This window comes from Aquarana catesbeiana, linkage group LG09 (genome assembly GCF_042186555.1).
Source record: "Aquarana catesbeiana isolate 2022-GZ linkage group LG09, ASM4218655v1, whole genome shotgun sequence".
In the NCBI taxonomy this organism is placed as follows: Eukaryota; Metazoa; Chordata; class Amphibia; order Anura; family Ranidae; genus Aquarana; species Aquarana catesbeiana.
In genome coordinates this window covers 307,904,989-307,920,337 of record NC_133332.1, presented here as the reverse complement: position 1 = coordinate 307,920,337, position 15,349 = coordinate 307,904,989, and the positions used below count along the sequence as shown (strand labels likewise).

At 43.9% G+C, this 15,349-nt stretch overlaps 1 protein-coding gene across 3 annotated transcripts in view; it reads left to right on the top strand.

Moving 5' to 3' along the window:
* The window catches only part of LOC141108711 (TSC22 domain family protein 3-like), a 73,133-nt gene extending 58,071 nt beyond the window's left edge, over window positions 1-15,062 (top strand). The window contains exons 1-3 of one of the 3 annotated variants that reach the window (XM_073600587.1): window positions 9,633-9,947; window positions 10,823-10,874; window positions 14,467-15,062. In XM_073600587.1, the coding sequence (XP_073456688.1) occupies window positions 9,826-9,947; window positions 10,823-10,874; window positions 14,467-14,712 (420 nt within the window). In that variant the 5' untranslated portion in view covers window positions 9,633-9,825 and the 3' untranslated portion in view covers window positions 14,713-15,062. Of the gene's footprint in view, window positions 1-9,632; window positions 9,948-10,181; window positions 10,716-10,822; window positions 10,875-14,466 lie in introns of those variants that run through there. The other 2 variants (XM_073600586.1, XM_073600585.1) reach the window with 2 other exon arrangements.
* The last annotated feature ends 287 nt before the right edge of the window (window positions 15,063-15,349 follow it).

Below are 15,349 nucleotides of genomic sequence, written 5' to 3'. Positions count from 1 at the left end.
CATATAAGTGATCTCCCAGTCGTTGTCTCAGCTCCCTAATGGTCTTCCCTACATAAAACGCCCCGCAGTCGCAGGTCATTAAATAGATAATGCCTCTGGTACCGCAGTTGGCCGAATGTCTCGGAAATAGTAGCTCACCATTGGGGAGCACTAATCGGGGAGCAACACAGTAAGTCGTTTTTACAAGCGGCCGCATATATGTGCGGTCGGCGTCAAGGGGTTAAAATAAAAGTGGCCCCGGTAAAGGCAACAGTTTTGGTTCCCCATTCCTTTGATTGACAGTGATAACGGACTCAGAGAAGTTCCCCTATTTATATCTTCTCTGCAGCATGCTGGCAGGGGACAGGCTTTTCCACTCAGGCTGTGGCTGCTTTCTAAAGAAAATGAACAGTAAAGACTTTGCACACCTTTTTGTTTTGATGGGCCTGGAATGCATTTAGCTGAACTGAAAGTTGAACGGGGTTTTGAAGAACAATTATGCTTAAAAAAACAACTTGTCCCTTCCCTTCACATCTTGTCCATAACTGGGCCACCCTGATGGACAATATGATGGTAACGTCTTGCCACTTGCTTCAGAGCAAAATAGTTTTGCAGACCCGTCTCCTCAGTCTTGGCACTTGGTTGTGCCGAGTCCAGTTGGTAATAATATGAAGCTGAACATGGAAAAAAAAAAGAGAGAGAGTTCTGGTACAGAAGCTGAATTTGGTAATGTAATCAAACAACTGGGCGATATTGGATCATTTCACGTCTTCTTCTGCCTGGTGAGATTAACATTCCATTGACTTGAGTCAGAAGCGGCTTTAATGGCCTGTTATTGTGTGATCTTGTTTCTAAAACACTCCGTGATTAATTGTTTGGCACACATTTCACCGCAAGCAGATCCAGAGTGGCAGAGTACGGCGTACACATATCATAACCGCAGTGTTCACCTGGATTGTCAACATCTTGGCCCAGACACATTCTCATATCATAGACTGGGTGGTGAGCTGCGGGCTAAAAAAAAAAAATATTAAAAGATCGGTAGGGTGGCCAACAACCTCTGACGGCGTGCCTCTTCTCGTGATAATCTGAAGAATAAGCAGACTTACACACTCTGTTTATGTTAAGAATGTGCCCAAAAAAAAAAAACGCTTTCCAGACACACACATAGAAACGCGTTGCCCATTAGCAGACCTGCGTTGGTTCCTTATAAAGTCGAATTCCAGGCTAAGCCCAACTAATCTTAACTGTGCCACCTCATCAGCGCCCATCAGTGCCGCTTATTAGTACCACTTTATCAGTGCCACCTCATCAGTGCAGCCTATAAGTGCTTATCAGCACAGCCTCAGCAGTGCCCATCAGTGTCGCCTATCAATGCCCATCAGTGCCTCCTCATTCGCACCCATCAGTGCAGCCTTATCAGTGCCGCCTATTAGTACCACCTCATCCCATTGCTGCCGCTTCATCAGTGCCCATCAGTGCCTCCTCATTAGCACCCATCAGTGCAGCCTTATCAGTGCCGCCTATTAGTACCACCTCATCCCATTGCTGCCGCCTCATCAGTGCCCATCAGTGCCTCCTCATTCGCACCCATTAGTGCAGCCTTATCAGTGCCTCCTATTAGTACCACCTCATCCCATTGCTGCCGCCTCATCAGTGCCCATCAGTGCAGCCTTATCAATGCCACCTATTAGTACCACCTCATCCTATTGCTGCCGCCTCATCAGTGCCCATCAGTGCAGCCTTATCAATGCTGCCTATTAGTACCACCTAAACTCATTGCTGCCACCTCATCGGTGTCCATCAGTGCCTCCTCATTCGCACCCATCAGTGCAGCCTTATCAGTGCCACCTATTAGTACCACCTCATCCCATTGCTGCCGCCTCATCAGTGCCCATCAGTGCCTCCTCATTCGCACCTATCAGTGCAGCCTTATCAGTGCCACCTATTAGTACCACCTCATCCCATTGCTGCCGCCTCATCAGTGCCCATCAGTGCCTCCTCATTCCCACCCATCAGTGCAGCCTTATCAGTGCCGCCTATTAGTACCACCTCAACCCATTGCTGCCACCTCATCGGTGCCCATCAGTGCCTCCTCATTCGCACCCATCAGTGCAGCCTTATCAGTGCCGCCTATTAGTACCACCTCATCCCATTGCTGCCACCGCATCAGTGCAGCCTATCAGTGCCCCTCAGTGAAGGAGAAAAATTACTTATTTGCAAAATCTCATAACAATTTTTTTTTTTTTTTGGTGTTTTTTCGTTTGGCACCAGGCGTGAGCGATTCTTATTGCCCCGACGCCCCGGACATGCAGTTTTGTGCAGTTTAACAAACTGGCTCCTAACTTTTTTTTTAGCTAGCTGGCTCCTTAGATTCTTAAGAAAATTTGTCAAGCCCTGATTTGAAATACTAAAAGCAGTTTACATTTAATTCTTTCTTGTTATTATACCTTTGACCCTTCTCTAAGCAAATGCAAATATTTTTCCAGTTTCCGCCAGCAGAGGGCAGATTAAGACAATGCAGAGTTTCATGATCATCGTGGAGCTCAGTAGTTCCCTGTTATATTTACATCATCAGCATTAGGATTTATCAGCAAAATATTTGGCAAAAACAAGAAATAGACCCCTTCAATGTGTTTTGAGCTTTTGATCTCCAAGATTCACTTTATATACCCAGTAACAGAGATCCTATTAGGTATTTACAAGCCACATCCCCAGACCAAACCTGCTAATACCACTAGTGATATTAGTCTAGAGGCGCAGGGATCTCCAAACTACGGCCCTCCAGCTGTTGCGGAACTACATGTCCCATGAGGCATTGTAAAACTCTGACATTCACAGACATGACTAGGCATGATGGGAATTGTAGTTCCTGAACAACCAGAGGGCCATAGTTTGGAGACCCCTGGTCTTGGGTCATGGGTGCTTAACCTAGGGCCCTCCAGCTGTTGCAGAACTACACATCCCATCATGCCTCAGCCTTTTCTTGTAACTGTCAGCTTTGCAACTCCTCATAGTTCTTGTAGTTCTGCAACAGGTGGAGGGTCACAGGTTGAGCACCCATAGGCATTCACAGGCCATGAACAGAATCTCACCAAGCTGGACGAACGTATGTCTGCAGCACATTTTGTAAAGTGACGCACATAATCTGGCCACTACTGCAGTGCTGTATGGCTGCCAATAGGAAGGTGAGCACAGTGGCTGTAAACCTGCTAAATTCTGGGCCTGCTCCTTGGACTTCTACTGAATGTAACGCCGCGCACACACGGGTGGACTTTTCGACCGGACTGGATTTTCGAACGAACGGACTTGCCTACACACGATCAACCAAAGTCCGACAGGTTCGTACGTGATGACGTACGACCGGACTAAAATAAGGAAGCTGATAGCCAGTAGCCAATAGCTGCCCTAGCGTCGGTTTTTGTCCATCGGACTAGCATACAGACGAGCGGATTTTTCGACCGGACTCAAGTCCGTCGGAAAGATTTGAAACATGTTTTATTTCTAGGTCCGTCGGACTTTTGGGGGGAAGAAAAAGTCCGCTGGAGCCCACACACGATCCAATTGTCCGACGGAGTCCGGTCCGCCGGACCAAGTCTGCCGGAAAGTCCGCTCGTGTGTACGCGGCATTACTGAAATGGGCAAATGCAAATACTGAAATCCAATGTGACGGCAGAGCCGTCCTTTTTAGTCCCTCTTTCTCATTGCAGGGGGCAAGTAGAGCATATAAATAGCGTCACACACACACAGCAAGGTCAGGTTGACAGCAAGGCTCCTTGCTCTTTGCCACTGTCAGTCAGCAAAGCAAGACTTGGTGGAGAGCAGGGTGGCAAAGGTGACCTGCTCGCCTACGGAGCCGAATCGAGTGCCCGGCAGTCGCGATCACCGCCAGGCTCCCGCGATCGCTCGGGGCACACCGAGAACCGGGATCTGTGTGTGTAAACACACAGTTTCCGGTTCTCTGAAGGGAGAACAGACAGATCGATCGTCTGTTTGCTGGGAAGGGCTTCAAAAATGGGTGGGCTCGGAGGGCGCAGAGCACTGCACCCTGAGCCCACCCAGTTGTGTGACAATAGTGAATTAATATTTGTTTGCTGCCCCACCCAAAAAAAATGGAGCACCAGCCCAGTTGTGTGACAATAGTGAATTAATATTTGTTTACTGCCCCCCCCCCCCCCCCCAAAATGGAGCACCAGCCGCCACTGGTCTGGGGGGGTTCCTGCAGCACAGAAGGTTTTTCCACCTTAATGCATAGAATGCAAACCTTGAGGCTTTATAACCACTTTAAGCTTTGACAATGCAACCTGGAAGCTGATTGGCTGCCATGCACAGCTGCACCAGATTTTGCACTCTCCGGTTTTAGTAAATCACCACCGGTGGCAGTAGGGAGGTCTCCAGGGGAGCTCCATCAAAATTTTGCAATGGGGGGGGGCCACAAGATCTGCAGTTACGGCCCTGAATAGTGACCCAACGTCCTGCGTTGTTAAGAACACGTTAATAAAAATTCCAGAGCATCAGAAAAAAAAAAACATTTAAAGGTCTGAGAAGGTTCAGATAATCCTCACAAGACCAGGAACTTCTTATTGCCCGTATATATAACCCATATTTGCACTTCTCAGCCCCAGGAGCAGAAGACCTTGTAGAGGAGAAGAGGACATGCTGTTCCCTCTGCTCCTCTCTGCATCTGCTGCTGTGCAGATAGCCGAAAACATCTCTATGGAAAATGTGTTAATAATAAATGAGAAAGTGCTTGCCGTGACAAAGTCTACCTAATCCTTGGATAATATTGAGTCATACTTCGAAAAATGAGGTCACATTACGGAAGACCGCACCTTGCAAACAGCTCTGGCGCGCAAACAAAATGTATCTGGTTTGCTGAAGAAACCACAAAGCACTTTGCCTTCGGTATTGTTTTGGCTATATCCTATCACAGGAGGAACACAGTGTTCTGTCTTCTGAACGAGTGTAAACACGACTTTGGTGTTTTGGTTTTTTTTTTTTTTTTTTTGTGTGTGTGCGTGGAGGAGCGGAGAGGCCAGCAGGGGGAGCCAGGGATTCAGGAGGTGTGGATGGACATCTAGGAATGCTGAACCGGCTGGGAAGGACTTCCCTCTCACAATGTGTGTGTGCAGTCTGGGTGTAGGGAGTAATGCAGGATCAGCATTTCTACAAGAGCCATATGTCACTCAGTGAGATCATGTGTGGACGCCGGTACTGAAATATTTGTGTCATCATATATATATATATCTATATATATTTATATATATATAGATATATATATCTATATATATATAGATATATATATCTATATATATATATATCTATCATCAATGCTTACATCATTACAAAAATAGATTTGCACAATGTTCCTGCAGTATGTAAACATATTCGTATCAGTTAGATAAGGTTATAACTTGTTTGTTGCTCAACCATACTAAAAGGTTTTCATTACCCTGCTACTAGGGGCGTAAGTAGCAATCACAGGGCCCCCAAAGCAAGATTTGTAATGCCCCCCCCCCCCCCCCCCAGCAGCATGTATTCATGATGCAGACCCCAGCGGTCATAGTTCATATTCACTAAAGTGACTTCATTTAATAACAAACATGTTATATTTACCTGCTCTGTGGTTTTGCACAGAGCAGCTCCAACCCTCCTCCTCTGGTGTCCACTCAGTGGGGGCTGAGGGGAGATTAGGCTCGGGTAAGTATAAGGGGAGCTGGGGGGAGATTGGGCTATGGTAAGTATAGGTAGGGGCTGGGGGGAGATTAGGCTCAGGTAAGTATAAGAGGGAGCTGGGGGGAGATTAGGCTCAGGTAAGTATAAGAGGGAGCTGGGGGGAGATTAGGCTCAGGTAAGTATAGGTGGGGGCTGGGGGGAGATTAGGCTCAGGTAAGTATAGGTGGGGGCTGGGGGGAGATTAGGCTCAGGTAAGTATAAGAGGGAGCTGGGGGCAGATTAGGCTCAGGTAAGTATAGGTGGGGGCTGGGGGGAGATTAGGCTCAGGTAAGTATAGGTGGGGGCTGGGGGGGAGATTGGTCTCAGGTAAGTATAAGAGGGGCCCTAATGCATTCTTTGCATTTCAGCCTTTAGAACACTTTAAAGCAAGACATAAGACAAACAAATAATGGTCAGTTGGTGGAAAAAAAGCCTATTGGCTAGCGGGAGGAAAGAAAAACTGCCCCCTTGGTGGCCAGTAGGAGGAAATAATGCCCTGATGTAGGTGGTCACAGGGAGAAAAACATGCCCTGGGGTCTGTGGTCAGCAGGAGAAATAAAATGCACCTGCATTGGTGGTCAGTAGTGGGGAAGAAATGGCCCCCATGGTGATGAGTGGGAGGAAGGACACCCCAGTGTCAGTGGGCAGTAGGAGGAAGAAATGCCAGGGTATGGGTGTCATGGGGGAAAAAACACTATTAGGTACTCTGAAGGTGTCTGGAGGGATGTGAGGGGGGCTGGGGGGCACTGTGGGGAACTCTGAGTTGCTGGTGGGCAAAGTGGGGGTTGGTTGGGGGGCTTTGTGGTAGGCTGGGGAGCACGCTACCTGAATGGGTGCACTGCTAGGGGGGATGGAGTATATATACAGTGCATCCGGAAAGTATTCACAGCGCTTCACTTTTTCCACATTTTGTTATGTTACAGCCTTATTCCAAAATGGATTAAGTTCATTATTTTCCTCAAAATTCTACAAACAATCCCACATAATGACAATGTGAAAGAAGTTTGTTTGAAATCTTTGCAAATTTATTAAAAATAGAAAATGAAACATCCCATGTACATAAGTATTCACAGCCTTTGCTCAATACTTTGGTGAAGCTCCTTTGGCACCAAGTACAGCCTCAAGTCTTTTTGAGTATGATGCTACAAGCTTGGCACACCTATTTTTGGGGCAGTTTCTTCCAATTTTTCTTTGCAGGACCTCTCAAGCTCCATCAGGTTGGATGGGGAGTGTCGGTGCACAGCCATTTTCAGATCTCTCCAGAGATGTTCAATCGGGTTCAAGTCTGGGCTCTGGCTGGGCCACTTAAGGACATTCACAGAGTTGTCCTGTAGCCACTCCTTTGTTATCTTGGCTGTGTGCTTAGGGTTGTTGTCCTGTTGGGAGATGAACCTTCGCCCCAGTCTGAGGTCCAGAGTGCTGTTTAGCAGGTTTTCATCAAAGATGTCTCTGTACATTGCTGTATTCATCTTTCCCTCGATCCTGACTAGTCTCACAGTTCCTGCCACTGAAAAACATCCTCACAGCATGATGCTGCCACCCAATATGCTTCACTGTATGGATGGTATTGGCCAGGAGATGAGCGGTGCCTGGTTTCCTCCAGACATGACGCTTTCCATTCAGGTCAAAGAGTTAACTTTGTTTCATCAGACCAGAGAATTTTGTTTCTCATGGTCTGAGAGTCCTTCAGGTGCCTTTTGGTAAACTCCAGGTGGGCTGTCATGTGCCTTTTACTGAGGAGTGGCTTCCATCAGGCCACTCTGCCATAGAGGCCTGATTGGTGGAGTGCTGCAGAGATGGTTGTTCTTCTGGAAGGTTCTCCTCTCTCCACAGAGAAACTGAGCTCTGTCAGAGTGACCATCGGGTTCTCGGTCACCTCCCTGACTAAGGCCCTTCTCCCCCGATTGCTCAGTTTGGCCGGGTGGCCCGCTCTAGGAAGAGTCCTGGTGGTTCCAAACTTCTTCCATTTACGGATGGTGGGGGCCACTGTGCTCATTGGGACCTTCAATGCTGCAGAAGTGTTTCTGGACCCTTCCCCAGATCTGTGCTCCATACAATCCTGTCTCAGAGGTCTACAGACAATTCCTTGGACCTCATGGCTTGGTTTGTGCTCTGACATGCACTGTTATCTGTGGGACCTTATATAGACAGGCGTGTGCCTTTCCAAATCATGTCCAATCAACTGAATTTACCACAGGTGGACGCCAATCAAGTTGTAGAAACATCTCAAGGATGATCAGTAGAAACAAGATGTACCTGAGCTCAATTCTGAGCATCATGCCAAAGGCTGTGAATACTTCTGTACATGGGATTTTATTTGTTTTTTTATTTTTAATCAATTTGCAAAGATTGAAAACAAACTTCTTTCACCTTGTCGTTAGGGGGGATTGTTTGTAGAATTTTGAGGAAAATATATATATATATATATATATATATATATACACACACACACACATACATACTGTATATACATTCATACATTTATATCTCTCTCTCTCTCTCTCTCTCTCTATGTATATGTATATATATATATATATATATATATACATACTTTATATACATTCATAGATAGATAGATAGATAGATAGATAGATAGATAGACCGTATATACTCGAGTATAAGCCGACCCGAATATAAACCGAGGCACCTAATTTTATCACAAAAAACTGGGAAAACATATTGACTCGAGTATAAGCCTAGGGTGAGAAATGCGCAGCTACTTTAAGTGGAAAAGAGGGTCAACAATGCCCATTTGCAGCCTCACTGTGCCCATTTTCAGCCATAGGTCCCCCGAACTTCAAACTCAGTAGTTAAGGGTTCCTAGATGCCCCCTAGCTGCAGCCAAAATTTGGGGTCTCTGGACCCAAAGGGTCCCGAAATGACATTGCTGCAGATGGACACAGTTGGCCGACTTTGGGGCCCCGTATCTCAGGGCCACTTGGTGCTAGGAACCCCAAATTTGGTGTGCAAACCCAGTAGAACTAGCACTACAACAAATCCAAAGCTGGGGGACCTAGCACCAAGTGGCCCCGAGATACAGGGCCCCAAAGTCGGTTTTGGAAAAATGTCATTCTCTGCTGCAGAAAAGTGCTTGACTCGAGTATAAGCCAAGGGGGGCATTTTCAGCACAAAAAAATGTCTCGGCTTATACTCGAGTATATACGGTACATACTGTATATACATTCATACATATATGCACATTTATACATATATATAGATATAGATATATATATATACACACATACTGTATATACATGCATACACATATATACATTTATATATCTATATATATTCATATATATATATATATATATATATACACACATACATACATACTGTATATACATTTATATATCTATATATATTTATTTATATGTATATATATATATATATATATATATATACACACACACACATATACATATACATACACATGAAGTACAAAAATATATACTGTACATACACATTTGACACTTTCATGCTAATGTAATTTATTTTTTACATGGATGCTAATTTTGGGAGTGAAATCCAAGAGATCTTCCTTTTGGTTCTTAGATCTCGGATCTTTGGTTCTTAGATCTTAGTTCTTGGATTGCACGATTTATTTCAGTGCAAACTTGCAAAAAAAAATGCAATGGAGGGGGGAGATATCAGCGAAAGTTACATAATTGCCACAAAACAACATCCTTTTATCACATGTAGGTTCAGGTCTGTTTTTTTTATTTAGTTACAGGTTCAGAATAGAACAATCCATGTTGTCTGCGCAGACGGCTTGGACTTATTTTGCAAATATATGTCAGTGTGCTGCAGTGAACCAAGGCTGTTTATTAGTTCTCTGTTTTGGAGTGAAGGAAGGGGGGGGGGGGGGGTTGCGTTACGACAGCAGCTTATTTGCATGGGAGGGTGACACCATATGATGTCACCAACCACAGCTATATAAGGACCGGCAGCTCTGAAATAGCAGTCAGTCTGTGCCTTGGTTGCATCAGCAATAGAAGTCAAAGAAACTTGTCTTAACGTAGTTCATTCAAACACCCGCTTCCCTACCGTACAGTTAGATCACACCCCAGCGACCGGAGCTTTACATTTCTAGCTTGTGGAAGCCGAGATATTTTTTTTTTTCCTGCAAAGATGAGTACAGGAATGTGTAAATACCCCATGGAGGTGGCAGTCTACGAGCTGCACAATTTTTCCATCTCGTTTTTCTCCTCCCTTCTGGGGGCCGACACCGTCTCCGTTAAACTGGATAACAGGTAAATGTTTTTTTATATAACTTTTTTTTTTTTTTATGTACATTGGGGCTGAGCGTCTGATAAATTTTACCTTTATAGTGTCGCTGCATGAAATAGGGCACCTGTCTTGCACACAGGGGAACAAAAAAAAAAAAAGTCGCCTTTTGTAATAATTTTTATATAGCCGTCAAATTTCAGTCAATTTTTTAAAATTTTTTTTATAAAGTATGTCTTTAGCAGTTTGCAATGATCCAAAAATCATTTAGCAAACGCTGCAAATTTTTAACTAAATGCTAAAAATGTATGCATCTGTTGCATTGCAGTGAATAATATTATTATTTTTTTTTAATGTATTAGTATTATTTTACTATTAATATTATCATCATCATTATTATTATGCAGGATCTATATGTATTGATGTTAGAATATTTAATTGTTGCATTATCGCCATGTAAAATAAGCAGCATAAATCGCAGTATTTATTTATTTTTTTTTTTTCTTTGGGTCCCAAGGTTACATCACAAATAACCTGTTTACTGATAACGCCGACATGCCCCGAGCTTTGTTACAATGCCTTAAAAAAAAAAAAAAAAAAACCCACGGCTGGTCGGTTAGATCAGGATTTTCCTGGTTTGGACTGGAACAGCTAGACGCTTCCTCCTCCTTCTTGGAGGTTTGCACGAGACGGCTGCTGCTTTGTCTGTGCTGTCAGGTTCAAAACCCCCTCAGGGGGATATGCACTGCATTCTCTTGCCAGAAGAATGCTATAGTCATCCTGTTATATAACTAGTGAGATTCATGCAATATATATATATATTTTTTTTTGCATGGCTATGATGTTTGGAAATTAAAATTAAAATTGCATTAGTAAAATAATCTTTTTTTTTTTTTTACAGTGCTTCAGGAGCAAGCGTGGTAGCGATTGATAACAAAATTGAGCAAGCCATGGTGAGTATTATCTCAGTATATGCCTATGCATCAACTGTTTTTAAATATGTATCTGCGTCTGCCTTTATTTTTATTTGCGAGGGACAAGCCCTTATGGTTTGCAAATAAATAATATGCAAAATGCAAACCATATTTTTTTTTTAATTACAGTAAAGCCCACCTGGAGGACACGTTAAAAAAAAAAAAGCCCACCTGGAGGACACCTTAAAAAAAAAATTTAAAAGCCCACCTGGAGGACACGTTAAAAAATTAAATAAAAAAACCCTGGAGGACACGTTAAAAAATAAAAAAAAGCCCACCTGGAGGACACGTTAAAAAAATCAAAAAAGCCCACCTGGAGGACACGTTAAAAAAAATAGAAATAATTTTTTTTTTAAAAAAGCACCTTTTGCAAACTAATACTCCCACGAAGATGATGTTCCTTCACCGCGAGTGTCCAGATTGTAGAAATGTGTCTTATTTTTCTTATTATAGAGAAGTCCCATGATGTTTGAACCCAGAGGCAGTTTGTGTATTTTACTGTACTGTAATCGGTGCAGAATCTGCACACAAGCAAATATATCGGATGCAGAGCTGGCACGCTAAGGAGCATTTCCAGTGAAGGTCTCCTTGTTTTTCCCAAAAGGCTGCATCCTGTGGCAAAGCTTGTTGCTGAGCAGATTTTTTATTTTTTTTTTTACACCACCGAGGTCCTGAAATCTCATTGGACAGCATGAGACTGCAGTGTGAACTGCGGACCATCGGTCTAAGGCCTATGGGAAATCCCATTCCTTGGGAGGGAAACTGAGCAGACTTTTATACATTGAACAAATAAGTCCTTTTTTTTAAAGTTCCTTTTAACCCTTAACAAGTTTTTTTTTTTTTTTTCAAATTCTTTATATACACAAATTAGTATCCAACAAATCAGTACATGAGAAAATATCAGCAATGTTTCAATACAGGTGAAGTGTCATATAAGAGAGAGACACAACCCTTTAACATTTATATGCCCCAACCTTAGAATATTAAAGGTCTTTTAGGAATATTTAGCCAAATATCAACTATTACTTTTATCCCCAGTCTGGACATCGTATTATTGGTTTAACTTATAGATGTTTTAATATATGATTAAAGCTGATTATCGTAATATTCATCTATTCTATAATTGGTGTTATATTACAGCAGACCTTGCAACTAAGCCTGATATATTAGCCCTCCACCCCCTGATCCTAAATCTCAAATTCTAATGCCCTGTATATGCGATAGGATTTTCCGACAACAAATGTTGGATGTGAGCTTGTTGTCGGAAAGTCCGACCGTGTGTATGCTCCATAAGAACATTTGTTGTCGGAATTTCCGCCAACAAGGTTCTCAAATTTTCAGACAACAAAACTTGTCGGAAATTCCGAGCGTATGTACACAAGTCCGACGCACAAAATTCCACACATGCTCGGAATCAAGCAGAAGAGCCACACTGGCTATTGAACTTCATTTTTCTCGGCTCATCGTACCTGTTGTACGTTATGGCGTTCTTGACGTTTGGAATTTCCGACAACATTTGTGTGACCGTGTGTATGCAAGACAAGTTTGAGCCAACATCCCTCGGAAAAAATCCACGGTTTTGTTGTCGGAAAATCCTATCGTGTGTACAGGGCATAAGAAAACAAAAATACATAATTTAGTCCCCAGCATCTGTGCAGGAGCAAACTTTCCTGGGATTTGGCATCCTCAGCTTTCTCACGAACCCATGAAAGCACTGATTTCACCTTCGCCTAGATCAGGGTTTCTCAACCAGGGTTACTCCAGAGGTCTTCTAGGGGCTCCTTGCGAGTTTTGGTTTCCTCAGCTTTCTCAGGAACCCATGAAAGCACTAAGTGACTTCACCTTTGCCTAATCTGGGTTCCTCAACTAGGGTTCCCCAAGAGGTTGCTAGGGGTTCCTTGAGCAGTTTTGATATCCTCAGCTTTCTCAGTAGCCCATAAGAGTGCTGAGTGACTTCACCTTTGCCTAGGTGGGTTTTATTTTGACATTTTGCAGCAACTAAGCCCATTTATATTAGCCCTCCATCACCTGATCCTAAATCTCAAGACCTAAGAAGAAAAAAACAATACTTACCTTGGTCCCCAGTGACGGTCTAGGAGCAAACTCTCCTGAGATTTGGCATCCTCATCTTTCTCAGGAACCCATGAGAGCCCTGAGTGACTTCACCTTTGCCTAGGTGAGAGGTTATTTTCAGCATTTTGCCGCAACTAAGCCCTGTATATTAGCCCTCCACCCCCTGATCCTAAATCTCAAGTCCTAAGAAAACAAAGGTGCATAATTTATTCCCCAGCACCCGTGCAGGAACAAACGCTCCTGAAGTATGGCATCCTCAGCTTTCTCAGGAACCCATGAGAGCACCTTCACATAGATCAGGGTTTCTCAACCAGGGTTCCTCCAGAGGTTGATAGGGGTTCCTTTCAATTCACCTAGATCGGGGTTTCTCAACCAAGGTTCTATGGAACCCTAGGGTTCTTCCAGAGGTTGATAGGGGTTCATTTACCTTTGCCTAGATCAGCATTTCTCAACAAAGATTCCGTGGAACCCAGTGGTTTCTCCAGAGGTTGATAGGGGGTTCCTTTACGTTCGCCTAGATAAGGGTTTCTCAACCAAGGTTCCAGGGAACCCTAATGTTCCTCCAGAGGTTGATAGGGGTTCCTTTACCTTTCGCCTAGATCAGGGTTTCTAAACCAAGCTTCCATGGAACCCTAGAGTTCCTCCAGAGGTTGATAGGGGTTGCTTTACCTTCGCCTAGATCAGGGTTTCTAAACCAAGCTTCCATGGCATCCTGCGGTTCCTCCAGAGGTTTCTAGGGGTTCCTTTTCCTTCGCCTAGATCAGGGTTTCTAAATCAAGCTTCCATGGAACCCTAGGGTTCCTCCAGAGGTGGATCATTGCTCAAGGAACCCCTAGCAACCTCTGGAGGAACCCTAGTTGAAAAACCCTGAGCCCCTCAGATAAGTTCACATTGACACCATTGATCTTTTTAACTATCTGTAAGGGGGGAATTCTTCCCAATGACTGCAAGTGTAAGGATCATTCTTCCCACTGACCATCACAATAATTTATCATGACTTGTAGATATTGTCAGTTCTAGCAGGGGTTCCCTAAGACCAGAAAGTTATTTCAAGGGCTCCTTGATGTTGAAAAGGTTGAGAAAGTCTGGCCTATGTTTAGGCCTTGCAATGTAGGATTTAGGGCTGGGGGCTTCCATGCATGGGTGCTCAACCTGTTGCTCTCCAGCTGTTACAGAACTACAAGTCTCATCATGCCTCTGCCTATGGGAGTAATGCTTGTAACTTTCAACGCCTTGCAATGCCTCATGGGACTTTTGATTCCTCTAAGGCTGAAGGGCCACAGGTTGAGCACCCATGCTATAGGGCTTAGTTGCAGCAGACTGCAAGGTTCACTTTAGGTTGTGTAACTCCAATGTAGCACTTGTTGGTAGACGTTTTTGAATGTTTTAGTCTATGTAGGAACTTTTTAAAAGGTTACTGATCTCTGTTTGGCCATATTAGTATATCAATTTGACAATTGCATTGTTCACTAATGTCTTTTTTAATTTGTTCTCTTAGGACTTGGTCAAGAACCATCTAATGTACGCAGTGCGAGAAGAGGTGGAGGTTCTAAAGGAGCAGATCAAAGAGCTGGTGGAGAAAAACTCTCAGCTGGAAAGAGAGAACTGCCTACTAAAGAACCTGGCCAGCCCAGAACAAATGCAGAGGTTCCAGTCTCGGCTACCTTCTGACGAACTGACGGGAGTGTCAAACCTAGAGTACCTGCATCCATCCCAACCACGCTCAGCAGGATCTGCAGTTTAAGTGGCTCTGTCTGTGGAGTGGGCAGAGCCACTGAACTCTTTCCTAATTGTCTTCTACGATAAAAGCGAGAAAAAAAATGTAATTTTTTTTTCCTCCTCCCTCTTTAAAGTGTCACCTTGGCCTTGGAGGGTCGTTGACTAGCCTAAAAAAAAAATCTGGCATCCTTGAGTCGGTACCAGGGCTAGAGCAAAGGCTTCCTCACAAAAGTCTTTTCTCCGTCGGTGAGCGAAGCCAAACCTCATGGACTCTTCCCGAGAAAAAGAGTGCCAATCAAGAGCGTGCTCCTCCGCTGTGGAAAGCTGCCTTTCTCGACGTCAGGCTTTTTTTTTTTTTACTTTTTTTTTTTTTTTTAACGCAAAAGAGCCAAGAGCAGTTGCTGAAGAAAGACCATGGACCGCTTTAAGACAGAGTTGGCTTAACCAATGGAGTACAAAGCCGGGCCAGAGGTAACGTCTCTGTTTTTCTTTTTTGCTACACCATGAACCATGTTTGAAAAACAGAGAATGGGTAACCTTTGGGGGAACAAGAGACTGGTGAAGAGTCGTTGCTTCATTGAGTTTCACAAACACGGAAGAGCTTGATTATGCACCTCATCACTTTTCAATGTGAACCTGTCGTTCAGTTGGGTTGAGCATTT